At 42.3% G+C, this 22,220-nt stretch overlaps 2 gene segments (V, D, J or C); both read left to right on the forward strand.

Annotated features, from left to right (window-relative positions):
* LOC115157739 (T cell receptor alpha variable 12-3-like) lies at positions 1 to 640 on the forward strand. The segment is given in 2 exon segments: positions 1 to 81; positions 261 to 640. Coding segments are annotated over 2 exon segments (420 nt in total).
* A 14,241-nt stretch (positions 641 to 14,881) lies between these two features.
* LOC115157740 (T cell receptor alpha variable 3-like) lies at positions 14,882 to 21,579 on the forward strand. The segment is given in 3 exon segments: positions 14,882 to 14,940; positions 16,199 to 16,343; positions 21,376 to 21,579. Coding segments are annotated over 3 exon segments (408 nt in total).
* The last annotated feature ends 641 nt before the right edge of the window (positions 21,580 to 22,220 follow it).

Here is a 22,220-nt window from a genome sequence, read left to right on the forward strand (position 1 = left end):
TCTCTCAGTGCTGCCTGTCGGTTTCTCAAAGGTCTAGCAAGATGTTTTTCTTCTCATTTGTTCTCTTTTCAGGTTTTTTAGGTGAGTTATGGATTATATGGATTAAATGGATTGAAATTATATGGATTGAAATATTTTAATTTAATCTTACAGTGAATGAACAGCACAAAAACATTTGAATTGCACTTTAATAATTTGTAAATATCAGTTACAACTGCACAGTTGTACAGTTACAGAAGTTATTTGTCCAAATATTTTAGCAGGAAACAGTTTTGGGGATTCAATAAACCCTGCGACTACAGAAGAACTTGTTCCGGAGGGAAGGAATGTCCATCTCTTCTGCAAATATGAAGGCACTGTCTACAATCTGCTGTGGTACCGCCAATATCCCAGATCCAAACCAGAATTCCTCTTGTACATCACACCAGAGGGGTCTATATTTAAAGCTACTCCCCCACCTCCTCGTCTGACAGTTTCCATTGACAAAGTGGACAAACGTGTGGATCTGAAGATCTCTTCTGCTGAAGTGACAGACTCTTCTCTGTACTACTGTGCCATGAAAACCACAGTGACAGAAAACTCTGACACACTGTACAAAAACCTGTCAAGAACCATGGGAAGAAACAGACATCCTGTATGACATACATAACATACCTACTGAATGTTAAGGAGAGGAACTTATGGTAGAGGATGATCTGAACAACACTATAGAAACAGTATAGTATAAAAACAGGAGGAAACTTTCAGAGACTGCTTAGATCTTTCTGTCAGTTTTTCTCTGTTCATTTTTGACCATATTTAGTTAATACAATAAAATACAATACAATACGGATATATGCGTATTGCCATTTGAATTCAATTCCATTTCAAATACATTTTCATGAACAATTGAATGTATCTATATTAAAACCATTCTCTATGCATGTGTCAGTTGTGAGGACCTCATGCTGTTACGCTGTCTTACAACTATTGCAGAACAGCTACTGCTGGAGAATAATTATATTGGTATCAGCAAGACTCAGCACAAAGACCAGAATTCTTCCTCTACATCTCAGGTTCAGAGTTTATAAAGAAAGCAGATCCTCTGAACACTCTAACATCTGTAAAACTGAATGAAGAGAAAAAACATTTGGATCTGGAGATCTCTGCTGTCGTGACAGATTCTGCTCTGTACTAATGTTCTGTGAAGCCAAGTGACAAGAAACCTACACACACTGTACAAAAACCTCAGCAGAGACCACATCAGCAGGGATGTATCCAGTTTTTCCAACTGGTGTCTAACCCTTACTTTTAGCCATCAAAACACTAGTAAATGCTGTTAATGTCTCCTGTAAATAAAGTTTATGACTCAACTCTTTCACCTGTCCTTAAATTGAATTGAGCATTTACAGATTGTGTCAATTTGATGTGTATTCCTATTCTGCTAGTCAGACCTTTTAACCACATCATACATCAGTGGAGGTTGCTGAGGGGAGGACGGCTCATAATAATGGCTGGAATGGAGTGAATAGAAAGGTATCAGATGTGGTTTCCATGTGGTTAATACCTTTCCATTGACTCCATTCCAGCCATTACTGTGAGCCGTCCTCCCCTCAGCAGCCTCCACTGATATAAATACAATATGCATGGTTTACATGACATCATTGCTCTCAACATGGACCTACTCTGTGGTTTGGTCCTCTGGATGTAAATCCATTTACTGCTCTCATTAGAGGAGCATACCTGAAGCCAACTGACTGGTAATGGACAAGACAAACATCTAAGGATCTTACACTGTTTTGGTCTGGGTCACGAGATACAAAAAATAATTCAATTTCACATATCGTCATGTCCTAATATTTAATTGCTCGTGTGATGATTTAGTGTCCAATAAATGTGCACAACATACAATACAATTGACAATTAGTTATTTATGCTAAAATAGACAATAAAAATATAACTGACCTTGTCATTCTTAGAACTTCCTCAACATTTAAATATGGTAAGCAAGTGTAAGTAGCAAGTTAAAAAAAATGTTTATCCATAAATAGCCTTTTCTGCAGCTTCTGGCTGATCTTCAGGTGAGGTACCTTCTTATCCTGCATGTGCTGCCCACTACATCTCCTGAAGGACGAGTTGATTAGGCCCAAGTTAGCCAGGTGGCTCGTCCACTGACTCTCACTCTTCAGCCACTACCACTGAGATGTTCTCTCTGCCTCCTGATCAGTTATATGACAGATCTTCTTTGTCTGTCCTCCTCCTATAGATTGTCCTCCACAGTTATGAAGTCCTGTGACAAGGTTGTGACAAGGTTTTTCTATGTATAATAATGATACAATAGTTCCATCTAGTGTTCAAAATTCTGCCCAACAAGGTGAAACCTTGACATTGCTAGTATTTTCAAGGGTAAGTTACTAGTGAGAGTCAATAGGTGTCAGTGGAGTCTCATAGTTTGCTTCTATTCCTTTCAGCTAGAGATATCCGTATTTTCATGGGCTGCGTCTCAATCCACCGCATCAGCCTATGGTGGTCTTCTGCATCTGCAGTGGATGGTGGCCGAGCTGCAGCGGTGTTTGTCAGACCATGAGACATCCCGAGAATCGATCTTCTCACTAATATGTCTATAGCGTCTATAGCGTTTGGCTTAAAAAATGTATATGACCCCTCTATGGAAAGATAAGACTCTCGCTGTCGATGTGCCAACTTGTAGCGTACCGTTTGGGCTACAAACTAATGTGACCCCTCTGTGGAAAGGGTATATTCTGACGAACACGATGGAGAATTTAACGGTTTAAATATTTGTTTAAAATAATATATATATATATAAATATATATATATTTCCTGAGCTTTCTTTTTGCCGTTATTCAATGCATTTCTACAGGATTTGATAGTAAAGGCCGAATTTTATCAAGTCATTTTGTTTAAAAAGAAATACACCTAAAGGGGTCATATAATTCCAAATCAACTAGCTTCATTATCCATGGTATTACACTTTGCAGGTTTCGGTGTGGTATCATTTCCCCCAACAATTCAACTGAACAATTGAATATACATTTAGCTCCTCCCCTACTACAGAGCCCCAGAATTATGAGACTTCTCAGCTAAAGTGGATGGAACATGTCTATAACAGTCTATAACAGTCTATTCTTCCTCGATACATGAATCATAATGGCACATTGGTTTAGGAATACTTTACTTATCCTGGGTGCATGCTATTTTGGTACAGTATAGTGTTTTTCCTTCCTATTCTCTTTATCTGAATCTTAGCTAATTTTTTATTATGCAATTATTGATTATTAAAAAAACTATTATTACTACTTTTTCAGATTGCAGAGGTGAAAAGGCTGTTGACCAGCAGAGTGGACATATTACTGCCCTTGAAGGAGGACTGGTAACACTAAGCTGTAACTACACTACCAGTAGTACATCTCCTGATCTCTTCTGGTACATCCAGTTAACCAGGGACACTCAGTATGTCCTGAGAAGAGATCGTTATTCAGAAGGGAGCAATAGTGATGAGTTCAAGAAGAGGTTTGATTCCAGGCTGAATTTCACATCTAGCTCTGTCCCCTTGACGATCCAGAGGTTGCAGCTGTCTGACTCTGCTGTGTACTACTGTGCTCTGAAGCCCACTGTGACAACAGGATATACAGCCCCCTTACAAAAACTATTTGATAGTCTTATATAAGACTCTTAGAGAGCCTAGTGTAAGCTCTTCCTTAATGCTTCCAAAGGCAGAGTTAAGGAAGTGGTTTCACAAGCCTATGAGACAAGTTTTCTCTCTCCTTATACCCATCTCTCAGAATGCATGGAACCCTGGCTGAGGAACTTACTTATTCTTGCTGCATTTTGTTATGGTATGATAATATTATTTTCCTAATTCATTTACTGCTTTTGCTCCCAATCCTTTATTTTGTTAAACATATTTCTCAGTATAATATTATCAGAATTAACGTCATGTTTGTATTCCCTCAATCATATTACTCGATTATTTTCAGTAATTTTTCATGCCAATAAAGCTCTCTTCCAATTCAGGTGAAAATGTAGAAGTAAGAAACATTAAAATTCCATTACAATATCTCATGGATTAGAAAATAGGCCATTGTTTAATTTTTAGAATTGGCCTAGTTGTGTTACTTGGAAGCATTTCGAAAAAGCAAAAATCAGTATTGTGTACAGAATAATGGAAAATCCAGCATCAACCACAAGGAGGCCACATTACCAAGTAAGTGTTGCTTTCTTCTCTAAAAATGACTTGTTTATTTGAACATCCCCCTCTGTGCTGTGCTGCATGGTCTAGGCCTGTGCTGCCACTAAAACAGGAATCAAGCTAGCACACCAGTTTCTATATTGTAACATCAGTTTGTCATGCTCTTTGTATCCTATGATAATTATGGGACATTGCCTTTGGACCTCTGTTGTTCTTGCTGCACTTATCTGTGGTAGGATCTGGCTCTTATGATATTTTTCTCAATACTCTGATGTTACTGGAACCCTGACATTTTGTAACCATGGGACTTTAGGATTCTATCAATTAGATGTGATGTGACTAACAAATGTTACACAAAAATGTCAGATAGAAAAAGTCCCAAGTTATTATAATGTTATTTTCATTATTTGTTTAGTCTTTGCTCCCAATCCTTTCTTTTATCAAACATATTTCTCAGTTCAACACTACAAGTATTAATTGCATGTGTTTTAATTCCCTCAATCATGTTGCTTCATTCGTTTCTCCCCTAATACACATGTGTATTACATTACTTTCCAGAATGCAGAGGAGAGGACTCAGTCCCTCAGTCACCAGGAGACGTGATCACTACTGTAGAGGACAGGTCACACTGGACTGTCAAGTCACCAGGAGATGTGATCACTACTGTGGAGGACAGGTCACACTGGACTGTCAAGTCACCAGGAGACGTGATCACTACTGTGGAGGACAGGTCACACTGGACTGTCAAGTCACCAGGAGACGTGATCACTACTGTGGAGGACAGGTCACACTGGACTGTCAAGTCACCAGGAGATGTGATCACTACTGTGGAGGACAGGTCACACTGGACTGTCAAGTCACCAGGAGACGTGATCACTACTGTGGAGGACAGGTCACACTGGACTGTCAAGTCACCAGGAGACGTGATCACTACTGTGGAGGACAGGTCACACTGGACTGTCAAGTCACCAGGAGATGTGATCACTACTGTGGAGGACAGGTCACACTGGACTGTCAATGTGATACTACGGATACAAATCCATAACTGTTGTGGAACAAACACGGAGCAAACGAGTACTCCAAGTATATGCTGTGTACTACTGTGCTCGGTGGACCACTGTGACAACAGGCTATACAACCCCCCTTACAAAACATACTGAGCTACACAATGGCAATACACCTGTCTGGACAGTCTAAAACAGCGTTTCTTAAAGTATGGGTCGCAACGTAAATGTATAATTATTTCATTAATTACTGGAATTGATTTGGCCAAGTGCAACTGCGCTCTCGGTTCAGTGTGCTCCCTGCTTAGCAGCGGTCTCTGCTCTGTTTGGCAGCTGTGCACAGTGTTGCCAACTCCTCAGTAAGGAGGAAAGTAGCTATTGGCTGTCCTAAAAGTCGCTAGAAGTTGCTAAATGACGTCATCACCTAATTTGCATAATTGGCCATGTGCATGTAATTGTGATGGACGCTGTAGGAGAGAGGAATAAAGTCGTGGGAGAGACAAAAAGTGAGTGAAAAACACCCTAAATATAACTAGAAATTAACTTTCTTCTGTCGATTCTTGTTTTTTTAATGTCACAATTCCAACCCTCCTCATTTATCCGGGCTTGGGACCGGCAAAAGTGACCCAAAAGAGACACTCTGGCGGAGTTACTTGGTTTTTATTATATTCTTTTAGTTTAATTTTCTAAATTAGTTTGGTGTTTAACCTTATGGTCCACTTAGGAGCCTACAAAGTAAAACATGAACATTTTTTTTTTTTAATTATAATTTTTTTTGTATACAATCTGAGGGAGCTGACTTAAATTAGTAAGCTGCTGATGTGCCAAAAAGCTGCAAAACATTATCAGGCAGCTGGTGCTCATAGCAAGCCTCACCAGACAGCTTCAGTCCATATCGAATGTACAGGATGGAGTTAAGGGTCTGCAAGGACATCCAATTTCTAAGTTTGCTTTTTACCACACTCATCTGGCTGAATACTCTCTCGACTTCAGCATTCGAATGTGGCAAGGACAACACAGACACAGCAGCCATGGCAAGTTCTTGAAACGGGTTGATATCAGCTGCATCCCTGAACTTCCAAATCTCACTCCAGAAGCCCGGTGTGTTTTTTGTCTCATTCCATTTACTAAGATGGATGACACGCCATTGCTGGACAATCGTGTCTATCTCTGCAGGGGAGTAGCCAAGGAGCTTGGCTATTTTTTCTATTTCTCCAGGGCTCTTATTATGCTTTAGAGTTTCCTCCACATTGAAAACTGACATGTACTGCAATGCTTCGATGTTGTCCGGCAGTCTCACCCTCAACTCATTAGTGAGGGAGATGGTGAAGGCTACACACTGCTTTCGGACATTGTTTTCATCCTCAGGTGCAAGGTGGAGCTCAGCTGCCTTTGACTCAAAAAGATAACCAAGGTACGGTTTGGGACTGATGTATCCATCTGTTGGCCCTTTGAGTACATCAACATTTGCCAGTGGATTCAGCACCCTGCTGCTCACAGACTTGATCAGGCTAAACAAGCTGTCATGTAGCTTAAGAGGATCTACTTGCTCTCCCTCAAAGCCTTGATGTACCTCACCCAGCACTGACTTCAAAAAAGTCAGATACAATATGTTTTGAGGATCACTGTACATGGAGTATAAAACCTCAGCCATGTAGCAGTGTTCCCTAGACTTGGTGAATACGAAATGTAGCCTAAGCTCCTCCCACTGGTCCAAAATGCGTGAAACCACGGGTTTAATGGAGAGCCAACATGTGGCACACACCTTGGTTATCTGTAAAGGTTTCTCCCCACAGGTGAGGGTCTCATATATGGCCTTGTAGGCCTCCCTGCGCTTTGGAAACACTGAAAACCAGTTATAAGTCTATTGAACCAAGTACTCCACACTACGGGGGATGGTGTCATTGGAAGCATGACTTACAGCAAGCTGCAGAGAGTGGCACACAGTGAATAAGAACCAGATATTTGAGGCCATACTCCTCCTTCAGCACTTTATGGACCCCATCTTTAATCCCCATCATAACAGAGGCATTGTCAGTCCCTATCCCCAGGAGGTGGAACTGTTATAAGGCTTTGCCTTTTGAGTATGTTTTTGAGTTGTCATGTGTTTTTTTACATCACTAAGTTTGGCGTAGAAATCAGACTTACAATAAATACAGGCAGTATGCCCGTGTATCATCTCCAATAAACGGCTTCAACCAGCCTTTGAATTCAGGGTTTGATACCCACTCCTTTCTGTATTTTTGAGTGTACAGTTTAGACTGAGACATGATGAGCTAGCCAGCTAGATGTTTAGCTTATGTCACAGAGAGGCACACACACAGTGGACAATGTGAGTAAGTGACTGAGGCTGTGTGAGTCAAATGCAGTGATTTATTTTTGTGCAGTGATTTATTTTAGACAAAGAACATTTTACATTTACATCCCGCCCTGAATGTAAGCCAGGGCGGGATCAGCCAGCGGTAGGCTTCCCGCATGCGTGATTCATTTGCAGTCTGGACGAGGAGGGGTGAACATCTCCTGCTCTGACTGCAGCTGGGAGGGACTGCTACGTGAGGACTGGGCTGTCTGTGAGTGATCTGGGACGGGGGTGAGGCCCACGGCAGCACCCGCTGCTCGTTGAGAAGAGTAAGAACTATACGTGCTTTCACGTCAGAGTCTCCAAAAATCACCAATCAGACCAGAAAAAGTCGCTAGATTTGTTGCTAGTCGATTTTTTAAAAATGTTTCGCTAGAGTGGTCTGAATACTCGCTAAATATAGCGACAAAGTCGCTAAGTTGGCAACACTGAGCCTGTGCAAGTAGGAGAGGTAGTGGGAGATGCCTGTGTGCTTCGCGGTTTAACAGATCTTTTTTCTGCAGTTTTCTTGAAGATCACTCCGCGACCCACACACTGCAGCACTGTCGTTCAAGCCACTGACTTGTTATTCCCACTCGCCATCACTCAACGCTGTCATGAAATGGACTCATGCTAGCCAAAAGTTCTGACTGAGCTCAAATGTCATGAAACGCAAATACAGTGATGACTTTTTGTCACTTTCATACAAACCTTGAGAAATAACTAGGAGCGCCCACAATGTGTTTTGTGTGGGGAAGTGCTTAGTAATGAGTCTATCAAAATGAACAAATTAATAAAACGACACGTCCTGACCAAACATCCAGGCAAAACACGACAGTAAACCCAGGAAGTTCTTTCAGAACTGGGCAGAATGCTTCAGGAAACAGTGCTTCGAATGTGGAAAAGTAAGTCAACTAGCAAAGCGTTGTTGTCATTTTATAACAGGTGATGATAAGCAGAAATAAGGGAGTACTATCTCTCATAGTAGTAGATGTGAGTTTCTCTTTCAAACAATCCCCTGGCCTTGTAACGTTACTTAACTAATAGCTAACGTTAGCCAAAGAAAGCTAACTAGCTACTGACAGTGCAACCCTAAGGAACAGTACAGATGAAGATGAAAAATTATCAGGCCTACTGTACATTTTACTGTATAAATTATTGTTGAAAACAAGTCTAGGTTGGAACTGTTGCTGTTAAAATACAAGTAATAATTTGTATTCTAAACTGGAATAAACTGATTGAAGCAAGATGCTATTTGAGGCAAACACTCACAGTTCTGGGTTGCTCATCTGCAGCAGGAAGTGGTCTCCTGCCTGACTGAGAAAGCAGTAGATGTTCTGATCCAGTTTGGCAGCACATACCTATGCAAGTCAGGGTTCTCAAGTACAGAAACAGTGTCGATGCTGAGCATAACATCAGTGTTGCACCGTCAAGAACTGAGCCCAGAATAGACATGCTTGTTGAAAACTTAAACCAGCCACACACCTCTCATTAGGACTGTGTGTATGTGTGTGTTTTCTGGTCTACATCTGTGGGATGTGATCAATCAGTTTATTCCAGTTCAGAATAAAAAGTATGTATTTTAACAGCAACAGTTCCAACCTAGACTTTCTGTCAACAATAATTTATACAGTAAGATGTACAGAAGGCCTGCTAATGTTTAACCTATACTGTTACTTAGGGTTGCACGATCAAAAAGCCTGTGTGTATGTGTTGTTAAACATCTGTGTGATGTGATCAATCCATTTATTCCAGTTCAGATTGAATTTATTTATTGTATTTTAACAGCAACAGTTCCAACCTAGACAGGTATGTAAGAGTATTTTTAAAACATGAAAATATATTTATGGGTATTACATTGTTATTTGTTTTTGTCTATATTGCATTTTTTTAGGCATAAGGGCAATGAAATGTACCGATATTTACGTAAAGTTGCATTGGGTCCCAGGAAAACACAGAATTCTAATTTGGGTTCCAGGCTGAAAAGGTTTAAGAACCCCTGGTCTACAACGCCACTTTGAAATGACACAGTAACATTCTCACTACGTCCCTGATACCACCATGACTAGTGGTAGAAAATGATGATAATCACAGTGATGAGGATGAAAATGAGGATGAAAATGATGATGATGTTGATGATTATGCAATAAGTCATTTTTGATGCCAATAAAGCTATCTCTTCCAATTCAGCTCTAATTGTAGATGTAAGAGACATTAAAATTTCATTACAATATCTCATGGATTAGAACGCATATAGCTGGTAGAGTCTAACTAAATTAATTCAGGAGAAATGTTTACTCAGTATTGTGTACAGAGTAATGGCAAAGCCAACATACACCAAAAGGGGGCCACATTACCAAGTAAATGTTGCTTTCTACTCTGAAATTCCTTGTTTATTTGAACATCCCCTCTGTGCTGTGCTACATGGTCTAGGTCTGTGCTGCTTCAAAGACAGGACTCAAGAGAGCACACCAGTTTCTATATTGTAACATCAGTTTGTCTTGCTCTGTGTATCCTATGATAAGTATGGGACATTGGCTGTGGACCTCTGTTGTTCTTGCTGCACTTGTCTTTGGTAGGAAATGGCTCACATTACCTTTTTCTCAACACCCTGATGTTACTGGAATCCTGACATTTTTCACAAAGTTATTCTTCTTTGTTTCCAGAGTGCAGAGGTGCAGACGGTGTAACTCAGTCAAAGAGAGAAGTGACTGATTATGAAGGAGAAGACGTGTCTCTCAACTGTGAATATAACACCAGTTTATCAGCTCCATCTCTCTTCTGGTACATTCAATCCACAAATGATTACCCTGAATATGTTTTGCGGAAGGATGTCATTGGACCAGGGGATATTGATGATAGATTCAAGGGGAGATGTGATGCCATCTCAATTCCATCACTAAATCAGTCCCCTTGACGATCCAGAGGGTGCAGCTGTCTGACTCTGCTGTGTACTACTGTGCTCTGAGGCCCACTGTGACAACAAGATATACAGCCCCCTTACAAAAACACTGTGTCTGCACTTGGGTGTGTACAGTACTTTGTGTTTTTTTTAAGTCAATGGGAGGTGTTATATAATTGAGGCAGAGGAAAGGAAATTCAGGGGAGTCATTCTGTCATAACTACAGTATACTTGTGTTCACTCTTTTCACTGTATTAAATAATACCAGTGACCAAATTTTATATTTGGAAATAAAATGAAAGTCATGTATATGACTAAACATTCTAAACATTCTCTCATAGAAATATCATTGATTCTATCTTTACAGTGATTTAGTAAACCAAACCTTCGTCACCACCACCGCACTTCGTTAAGAGAAAGCATTGAATGGTTTTATGTCAAAGTGAAGAGCTACAAAGGATCCTGTTCAAACTGTACATATGATGACAGGAGACATATTTCAGTTAACTAGGTGGACCAACATACAGTAGATGAATGATGTAACTTGGTTTGATCTGGATGTTCTCTACATTTTGTACAGGTGAACCTTACAACATTTTGTAAGTGAGCCTGTATTGTTGATGCTAATTACTTTTTTAAATTCCTGTCAATTGTTTTAGTTTCTATATTCTCTTTACGGGACAGATTGCTGGGGATCACATTAGTCCTGTAAAGCATGAAGTCATAGGTACAGAGGGAAAACCTGTGACTCTGAGCTGCTCATAAGATATAGGCTGGAAATGTATTGACCTTTAATGGTACAGGCATTACCATAACCAGGATCTTCAGTTTCTACTGTATAATGGTGCCAGATCAGAAAGTGGTAGTGAACATAATTCTGATAAGAGATATACATCCACAACGTCTCAGACATCAACTGAACTGGTGATAACAAGTCTAACCCTGGCAGACAGCACTCTACTACTGTTCTCTCAGAGAATATACCCAGTGATACAATGTGTAAAAAAACGCTGTTCTAAAACCTGCAGACCAAAAATTATTTGATGAAGCGGGGATCAAATTTGAACATCAAACCACAATTTCATAACATAATGGCAGAGGTTGAGATCAGAGAATTATGATGTGCTGTGTTCAATCACCAGGTGATCTAGTGTTTCTCTGTCTTCATATTCAATGAACTGTGAGAAATATGTGTTCTTTACTCTTCAATCAGTTCTCTTCAAATCCATCATTTTTTTAAGTGGTTGGAAAAGCACTTGGGAATATGACGAAGTGCAAAAATATTGTTATTTGTAGTTACTCCTCACAATTCACACTGTCTGGTGGTGTAGTAGAAAAGTCCACCTGAAGGTGTTAACCTAACAAAGCACACACACCCCTGAATCAGAGGATGCCATACAGACAGACACCTCCCCATGGTCTACTACTGCATGTAATACAGAACAATATGAAGCATCAACAGTAGGACAGAGGGTGTCAAAGCTCTGTGATAGATAGATCAGCATTGTTCTGCTTCTTACCTTTTCCACTTCAAACTGACTGACTAGTCATGAGAAATTGGCTGATCCTGCATGTTCTGTCTGCATGCTGCTTTGGTATAACATCACTCTGTTCATCTGTCTCTTTCTGTGCACTTGTTCATTTTATTTATATACATTATTATTATATGTTGTGAAGATATATTTATCTTTCTTTTCAGGGTGCAGAGCAGAAGAGAATGTAATACAGCCAACAGAAGATGTAATGGTCGTAGAAGGACAACCAACAACACTCGCTTGTATATTTGATACAACTGATCTGTCACCATATCTCTTCTGGTACAAACAACAAACAAATAGCAACCCTATGTTTATGCTGAGAAGGGATACGTTTGGAGCTGGGGAAACCTCTACTGAGTTCAAGGAGAGATTTCATGCCCGTCTGAATGTCACAGCAAAGTCAGTCCCCTTGACAATCCAGAAGGTGCAGCTGTCTGACTCTGCTGTGTACTACTGTGCTCTGAGGCCCACTGTGACAACAGTATATTCAGCCCCCTTACAAAAACTATATGTTTCATGTGTCCATACAAACATACACTGAAAAGTTGGGACAAAAGCACAATATACATTTCAATATATTTTATGTACAGAAGTAGACCTGAATGATTTACTCTGTAGGCTACACAAGTGTTTGTACATTCATTTTAAAAGAATCTGTGTATGTTTTCACAACATATCAAAAAATAAGTTTATCATACTCACTTCATGGAACATATATGTAATTGAAAATTTCTTTAGGCTACTTTTCATTTTATGTGAGCTAGACTTAAGCTTTTCACTTTGGCTAATGTACTGCAAAGAGTGCTTATATCAAATACCAATGAGGTAATTTTGACCAATACATTTCTTTACAATCTTTCCTGTCTCTGAACAGACTCCTCCTTCATGTCTGTCAGTTGATGGTGATATACAGGCTGAGTGTCACGGTTGTGTGGAGAGACGGACCAAGGCGCAGCATGCTCTGAGTTCCACATATTTTATTTAGTGAAACTTACAAAACAAAAGGAAACAAACAACTAACCGTAACATCAGCGGTGCAACATGCACTAACTCAAAACAAGATCCCACAAAATACAGTGGGGAAATGGCTGCCTAAATATGATCCCCAATCAGAGACCATGATAAACAGCTGCCTCTGATTGGGAACCATACCAGGCCAACATAGAAATAAAACACATAGATAGAAACACCCCCCCAGTCACACTCCGAACTAACCAAAATAGAGAATTAAAAGGCTCTCTATGGTCAGGGCGTGACACTGAGATGGACATGGAAGAGAGAGAGAGGATCTCTACCTCTTACTGTAACTCACAGTCACTCTCAGTGTGTTCTGTATAACCATGGTACTCTGTCTGATCAATCATAAAATGTAACAAATGAAAAAGTGACAGAAACTCATTCGGTTATCTGAATATGTTGCAGATTTATACTGTAGATTCTGGATATAAATAGGAAAACAAAATACACTATGACTGAAAGAATAAGCAACACACACACACTGAAAATGAACAATGAAACATTAAAACAAATTGGAATGGAAAAGTGACAAACTCCTTAAGGATATCTGATTGTGTTGCTTATTTATACTTTATATTCTAGATTTAAATAGAAATACCAAATAAACTGAATGAATGAATGCCTCATGTTGAATAAATGAATATCTTGCATCAAGCAACTCTGTTGTCCTAAAATCAAGAAAATACATAGAGATAAATAACAGAGTTTTATCTCATATCCAATAGAGGGAGACTAAGGTAATCATATTTCAATGCAGCCTGGCATTTTGAGGATGTGACAGTGGAATCAAGCAGCAGCAAGAAGTCTGTTGTTACTTCTGCTCATCTGACAACTCTCTGTATTTTGGGGTGGGGCTTCAAAGGTTTGAGAAGAGATGGTCCATTCAGAACTAGAAGGAGGAGGATGTTTTTTTTTAGTATACACAAATCTTGTGCTGTGTATTATCATTTTAAATTCCATTTTCAGCCACAATGTCAATCCCCACATTTATTTAGCTTTAAGTGATTGCATGTAAGTCATCTACTTGTCACATCCTGACCAGTAAAGGGGTCTTTTATCATTGTAGTATGGTCAGGGCATGGCAGGGGGTGTTTGTTTTGGGGTTTTTGGTCTAGGGGATTTTGGTTCTAGTTTTCATTTTCTATGTTTGTTTTCCAGGTTTGGCCGAGTGTGGTTTCCAATCAGAGGGAGGTGTCTTTCGTTGTCTCTGATTGGAAGCCCTACTTAGGCAGCCTGTTTTCCTTTGGGTTTTGTGGGTGGTTGTTTTCCGTTTTGTCTAAGTATCTGACGGAACTGTCGGTTGTCGATTTTGTTATTTTTTGTAAAAGTCTTATCTCATTCAAATTAAAAGAAGATGAGCACTATACCCGCTGCCCCTTGGTCTGTCCTTTACGACGCCCCATGACAGAACCACCCACCAAACAAGGACCAAGCAGCGGGGATTGGAGCCCCGAGGAGAAAGATGGATGTGGGAGGCAGAACGACGTTTCTGGGAGAGGAAATTAAGGGAGCTACATGAGGCCGAGAGGCATCCCCCTCCAAAAAATTGCGGGGGGGGGGCACACGGGGAGTTGGGCAGAGTCAGAGTGGAGACCTGAGCCAACTCCCCGTGCTTATTATGGGGAGCGACGGATCAAGCGAGCACCTTGTTACGCAGAAATGCGCACGGTGTCGCCCATACGCACGCACAGTCCGGTGCAGCCAGTAAGGGCTCCGCAGCGTTGTCGGGCGAGAGTTGGCCGGCAGCCAGGAAGAAGTGCGCCGGCACAACGGATCTGGTCTCCAGTGCGTCTCCTCGGTCCAGTTTACCTTGCGTCTGCTCTGATCCTCCAGCGACGCCGCTCCTCAGCCTGGAGCCTCCAGCGACACTCCTCAGCCCGGAGTCTCCAGCGATGCCGCGCAGCCCAGCGTCTTCTGAACGGGAGCTACACCCAGAGCCAGAGCCACCTCCGTAATGGGAAGATTGGGAAGGGGGGGGGGGGTGTAGCACAGGCCACCTTCCCTTTAAGTTTGGGGTTGTTTTTGTGGGGATTTTGTTTTTGAGGTGCATTCGGGGTCTGCACCTTTGGGGGGGGGAGGTACTATCACATCCTGACCAGTAAAAGGGGTTATTTGTCATTGTAGTTTCGTCAGGGCGTGGCAGGGGGTGTTTGTTTTGTGTGTTTTGGTGTTTTTGGTTTAGGTTCTATGTTTTCTATTTCTATGTTTATATCTAGTTTTCTATTTCTATGTTGGGTTTTTGGCAATGACCTCCAATTAGAGGCAGCTGGTTGTCGTTGTCTCTAATTGGAGGCCATATTTAGTTTTGTTTGTTTTACTTGTGTTTTGTGGGTGGTTATTTTCTGTATAGCCTGGGAGCCTTATGGAACTGTTTTCGTCGTTTGGTTATTTTGTTTAAGTGTTTTCTTTAAATAAATTAAGAAGATGAGCACTTTACCCGCTGCGCCTTGGTCCAATCCTTACGGCTCCTACGACAGAACCACCCACCTAAAGAAGACCAAGCAGCGGGGTAAGGAGCAGGAGAAGCGTGGAGACAGATGGACTTGGGAGGCGGAACGGCGAATCTGGGAGGAGCAGTGAAGGGAGCTACAGGACCCTAAGAGGGAGCCCCAAAACCTTTTTGGGGGGAGGCACACGGCGAGTTGGGCAGAGTCAGGGTGGAGTCCGTGCTTCCAGGGAGACCGGTCCCAGCTCCACGCAGGAGGCTTCCAGCGACGCTCCTTAGCCCGGAGCCTCCAGCGACACTCCTCAGCCCGGAGCCTACAGCGACGCTCCTCAGTCAAACTGAATGATGAGAAGAACCGTGTGGATCTGGAGATCTCCTCTGCTAAAGAGAAAGACTCTGCTATGTACTACTGTGCACTGACGCCCAGAGAGAAAGGAAACCTACAAACGCTGTACAAAAACCTAACCTGACACATTCTATACGTACATGACATGACCTACAGGAGATGGTGCAGCTCAAGATTTTTATTTTTGACATGAAACCTGGTGGGTGTGTTTAAAAACCTACAATATGTGAAGAGGAGGAGCAACATTGTATATGCCTACTTATCATTTCAAAGTCATAGCAGTGTTTTGGATTTGCTGTTTTCTAAATAACCAGTTTATGTCTGATCTGTAACATAGACCATGATGCTACTCTGTTATATTATACTGATTTCAGCCATTGTAGGTGATACTTTAGAGGATGATATTACTCCAACCAGTCCTGAGGAGTATTATTTAGAGGGTGGCAGAGTTAAGATCTCCTGTAACTATACAGTAAAGGATAATAATCTCCAGTGGTACAGACAGTACCCTGGATCAGCACCCCAATTCCTCCTCTGCACTACAGTCACCTCAAAGCCCTCTGTAATAAGAGCTAACGCTGATGACCCTTGACTGTCTGTTAATCTGAATAAATAGAGAACCAGTGTGGATCTGGAGAACATCTGATTGAGTGGAGAAAGTTATCAACAGGCACATGAATGAATTTGTCCAAAACACTAAGGCCTAGATTCAATCAGATCAAGCACTTGCGGTGTCGGAGATGTAACTGCATTGGAGCTGTCAAATAGGTGAGCAGCTGCTGTTGATCATTGTCACAAAGCCTAACCTGGTCGGAGAGCATTTCATGCTATTCTGTATGTAAATTCAAGACACTCCATTTAGTCTGAAATGTTACGTTTCATATGGTATGTATTAATTTGTGGATGTCCATCATCCATTTTAAATTATAGGTTATGAATTACAATTCTAACCCTAACACTGTATTTGGCAGTAGGTGGAGCATCAACATTTTCTCCAATTGACAAGACTGAAACATTGCTTCAGAGAGAAATATTCAATTCTGCCTGTGTTGTTTGACTGCGCTAACGCAATTCTACCTCTGACACTGTCAAAACAACAGCTATGTGGATTTTGGCTATAGTGGACCTGATTGAATAGAGTCCTAAACCCTTCTGTTCTAGCCAGAACCCTAGCCCTAATACTAACCTGAGCTTCATGTCCACAACCCAGATTAACCCTAACCTTAACCTTAACCCTAACCCTATCTTCATGTCCACAACCCGTAAAAACCTTAACCTTAACCCTAAAGCTAACCCTAAGCCTAGCTTCATGTCCACATCCCGGATCAACCCTAGCCATAGCCATAACTCAAGCTTCATGTTCATATTCCGGATCAACCCAAGCCATAACCCCAGCCATAGCCATAACCCGGACACCCTAACCCTAGTTTCATGTTCACAACCTGGATTAACTTCTTTGGCATACTGGTTATTGTTCGGAAGTTCGGATGACTGACGTGCCCAAAGTAAACTGCCTGTTACTCAGGCCCAGAAGCTAGGATATGCATATAATTGGTAGCATTTGATAGAAAACACCCTGAAGTTTCTGAAACTGTTAATATAATGTCTGTTAGTATAACATAATTGATATGGCAGGCGAAAACCCGAGGAGAATCCATCCGGAATTTCTTTTTTTGAGGTCTGTGGTGGTTAATTTCCGTATTACCAAATGAGGAGAGAGAGAAACTTCACATACCAGTCAGAGTTATACTTAAACTACATCATTAATAATAAGAGCTTTGTAATAGCACTGACTTTCAATGATGCACCATTTCGAATGAACCATTGAAAGTGATAACACAAAGTACAAAGATCTGTTATAGCCAAGATACACCCCTCTCAACCTACATGACGAACAACAGATACATAGAATGCTCACAAGGTTAAGATTTGTATGAAAGGTATCTATCATACATAACAGACAGTTACTGCTGTGTCAACAGTTTTCATTGTATAGTCCAGTGTCTGGTCCTCCTACTGCAAACTGGAACCGTCTCTCCCTGGTACGGTATAGAACAGAACCATTAGCTCATGTTCTCTGGAATGCTCTTTAGGCTTTATTACCCAAAGGCATCGTAAATCTCCTCTGTCAGTGTTATCTCATAGAGGCCCTCCTCAGTAGAACACACACAAAATAGTTAACAGAACACTATTCTGTCGAATAAAACAACCATTATAACATAATCTTGCAATTTCCATGACAGGTCACAGGCAATTTCAATGCTAGCCTATGGGATATACAAACAGAAAGGACACAGATTGCAGTTCCTATGGCTTCCACTAGATGTCAACAGTCTCTAGAAAGGGTTTCAGGCTTGTTTTTTGAAAAATGAGCAAGTAGTTGTAGTTTTTCCAAGGTGTCTCTCATTAGAAAAGTAGTCTTGTTGGCGAGTGAATGAGGTGCGCGCTCTTCGTTATTTATCTTCCCTATTGAACATACTATTCTCCGTCTTAAATATTATTGTTTATTTAGATATTAGAGTACCTGAGGATTAATTAGAAACATCGTTTGACTTGTTTCCCCTGACCCATCTGTCTATCTCCTCATTTGAATTCCATGCTGTCACAGTTACCAGCCCTTTCAAGCTTAACATCCTCATCATTTATCACCCTCCAGGTTCCCTTGGAGAGTTCATCAATGAGCTTGACGCCTTGATAAGTTCCTTCCCTGAGGATGGCTCACCTCTCACAGTTCTGGGTGACTTTAACCTCCCCACGTCTACCTTCGACTCATTCCTCTCTGCCTCCTTCTTTCCACTCCTCTCCTCTTTTGACCTCACTCTCTCACCTTCCCCCCCTACTCACAAGGCAGGCAATACGCTTGACCTCATCTTTACTAGATGCTGTTCTTCCACTAATCTCATTGCAACTCCTCTCCAAGTCTCCGACCACTACCTTGTATCCTTTTCCCTCTCGCTCTCATCAAAAACTTCTCACTCTGCCCCTACTCGTATGGTATTGCGCCGTCCCAACCTTCGCTCTCTCTCTCCTGCTACTCTCTCCTCTTCCATCCTATCATCTCTTCCCTCTGCTCAAACCTTCTCCAACCTATCTCCTGATTTTGCCTCCTCAACCCTCCTCTCCTCCCTCTCTGCATCCTTTGATTTTCTCTGTCCCCTATCCTCCAGGCCGGCTCGGTCCTCCCCTCCTGCTCCGTGGCTCGACGACTCACTGCGAGCTCACAGAACAGGGCTCCGGGCAGCCGAGCGGAAATGGAGGAAAACTCGCCTCCCTGCGGACCTTGCATCCTTTCACTCCCTCCTCTCTACATTTTCCTCTTCTGTCTCTGCTGCTAAAGCCACTTTCTACCACTCTAAATTCCAAGCATCTGCCTCTAACCCTAGGAAGCTTTTTGCTACCTTCTCCTCCCTCCTGAATCCTCCTCCCCCTCCCCCCCCCTCCTCCCTCACTGCGGATGACTTCGTCAACCATTTTGAAAAGAAGGTTGACGACATCCGATCCTAGTTTGCTAAGTCAAGCGACACCGCTGGTCCTGCTCACACTGCCCTACCCTGTGCTTTGACCTCTTTCTCCCCTCTCTCTCCAGATGAAATCTCGCGTCTTGTGACGGCCGGCCGCCCAACAACCTGCCCACTTGACCCTATCCCCTCCTCTCTTCTCCAGACCATTTCCGGAGACCTTCTCCCCTACCTCACCTCGCTCATCAACTCATCCTTGACCGCTGGCTACGTCCCTTCCGTCTTCAAGAGAGCGAGAGTTGCACCCCTTCTGAAAAAACCTACACTCGATCCCTCCGATGTCAACAACTACAGACCAGTATCCCTTCTTTCTTTTCTCTCCAAAACTCTTGAACGTGCCGTCCTTGGCCAGCTCTCCTGCTATCTCTCTCAGAACGACCTTCTTGATCCTAATCAGTCAGGTTTCAAGACTGGGCATTCAACTGAGACTGCTCTTCTCTGTGTCACGGAGGCTCTCCGCACTGCTAAAGCTAACTCTCTCTCCTCTGCTCTCATCCTTCTAGACCTATCTGCTGCCTTTGATACTGTGAACCATCAGATCCTCCTCTCCACCCTCTCCGAGCTGGGCATCTCCGGCGCGGCCCACGCTTGGATTGCGTCCTACCTGACAGGTCGCTCCTACCAGGTGGCGTGGCGAGAAGCTGTCTCCGCACCACGTGCTCTCACCACTGGTGTCCCCCAGGGCTCTGTTCTAGGCCCTCTCCTATTCTCGCTATACACCAAGTCACTTGGCTCTGTCATATCCTCACACGGTCTCTCCTATCATTGCTATGCAGACGACACACAATTAATCTTCTCCTTTCCCCCTTCTGACAACCAGGTGGCGAATCGCATCTCTGCATGTCTGGCAGACATATCAGTGTGGATGACGGATCACCACCTCAAGCTGAACCTCGGCAAGACGGAGCTGCTCTTCCTCCCGGGGAAGGACTGCCCGTTCCATGATCTCGCCATCACGGTTGACTACTCCCTTGTGTCCTCCTCCCAGAGTGCTAAGAACCTTGGCGTGATCCTGGACAACACCCTGTCGTTCTCCACTAACATCAAGGCGGTGACCCGATCCTGTAGGTTCATGCTCTACAACATTCGCAGAGTACGACCCTGCCTGACACAGGAAGCGGTGCAGGTCCTAATCCAGGCACTTGTCATCTCCCGTCTGGATTACTGCAACTCGCTGTTGGCTGGGCTCCCTGCCTGTGCCATCAAACCCCTACAACTCATCCAGAACGCCGCAGCCCGTCTGGTGTTCAACCTTCCCAAGTTCTCTCACGTCACCCCGCTCCTCCGCTCTCTCCACTGGCTTCCAGTTGAAGCTCGCATCCGCTACAAGACCATGGTGCTTGCCTACGGAGCTGTGAGGGGAACGGCACCTCCGTACCTTCAGGCTCTGATCAGGCCCTACACCCAAACAAGGGCACTGCGTTCATCCACCTCTGGCCTGCTCGCCTCCCTACCTCTGAGGAAGCACAGTTCCCGCTCAGCCCAGTCAAAACTGTTCGCCGCTCTGGCACCCCAATGGTGGAACAATCTCCCTCACGATGCCAGGACAGCGGAGTCAATCACCACCTTCCGGAGACACCTGAAACCCCACCTCTTTAAGGAATACCTGGGATAGGATAAAGTAATCCTTCTAACCCCCCCCCCTTTAAAGGATTTAGATGCACTATTGTAAAGTGTTTGTTCTACTGGATATTATAGGTGAATGCACCAATTTGTAAGTCGCTCTGGATAAGAGCGTCTGCTAAATGACTTAAATGTAAAATGTTTGGACGAACTTTACCGGTAACTTTTTGGATTAGTTTGTATGCACGTTGAACGATTGGATTACTGAATCAAGCGTACCAACTAAACGGACATTTTTGGGATATAAAGGACTTTAATCGAACAAGACAACCATTTATTGTGTAGCTGGGACCCTTGGGATTGCAAACAGAGGAAGATCTTCAAAGGTAAGTGATTTATTTTATCGCTATTTGTGATTTTTGTGATTACAAACATCTGCTATTTTGTTAGACCACAGCGCCATCAAGTGGAGTCTCTAGTGCATAAATCATTTGTAAACTGCTATCACAATATCCGAAATCAGCACCACAGTTACTGGTTGTGGAGTATGTGGATATTACACCAGGGTTCACTCTAAATCATGACAAAAAATCCAAATGTATGGATCTGGAGATCACCTCTGCTGATGTGACAGACTCTGCTCTCTACTACTGTGCCATAGAGCCCACAGACAGTCTGACACAAAGATGTGGGATGAAGGCTTTTTGTTTGGAATGATCTTCATCCTAGTCAACAATGACACAATATTCTACTATTTTTATTGAAGGTTTATTTGCAGATGGTATATATAGTATAGCATGGTATTATCTATTGAAAAAACAAACAAACAACAACAACAGCAAAAACAATACATTTTCAGATATAAATGAAGTCTAAAATAATCTGAGGAGGAGGCCAATAGGAACTGAAAACCCTTAACCACCAACCACAGAAGAGGAGTTACATATCCAGTTATCAGAGGAGGGGCCTCATAGTCAAACACTGGTATAGGCTGGGTATACCTGCAACCATGAGGATGTCTCTGTAGAGGAACTACTCAGCTCTCTCACTGTCTTATCTCTCAGTCGGTTTATCTAGTCTGTGTCAGGATGTCACTCATATTACTGTTTCTCCTCTCTGCATTTGTAGGTGAGTGCTGAATTCTCAGCTTAAACCAAATAACATTTTGAAAACAGTGACATTGCTTTTTTCAGTTAATGATTGCATTTGCATAAGTCACATTTTACTGGAAAGTTTCAATTCTTTCTCTTGTCATACTTTATGGACACCTAATCCATGTCTTTTGGATTCTCTTTAGGAATAAACATTAACACAATGACAATATTTATGTTGTTGCAGCTGATAGTATGGAGCAGGAA

The sequence above is a fragment of the Salmo trutta genome, chromosome 21 (assembly GCF_901001165.1).
Source record: "Salmo trutta chromosome 21, fSalTru1.1, whole genome shotgun sequence".
Classification (NCBI taxonomy): Eukaryota; Metazoa; Chordata; class Actinopteri; order Salmoniformes; family Salmonidae; genus Salmo; species Salmo trutta.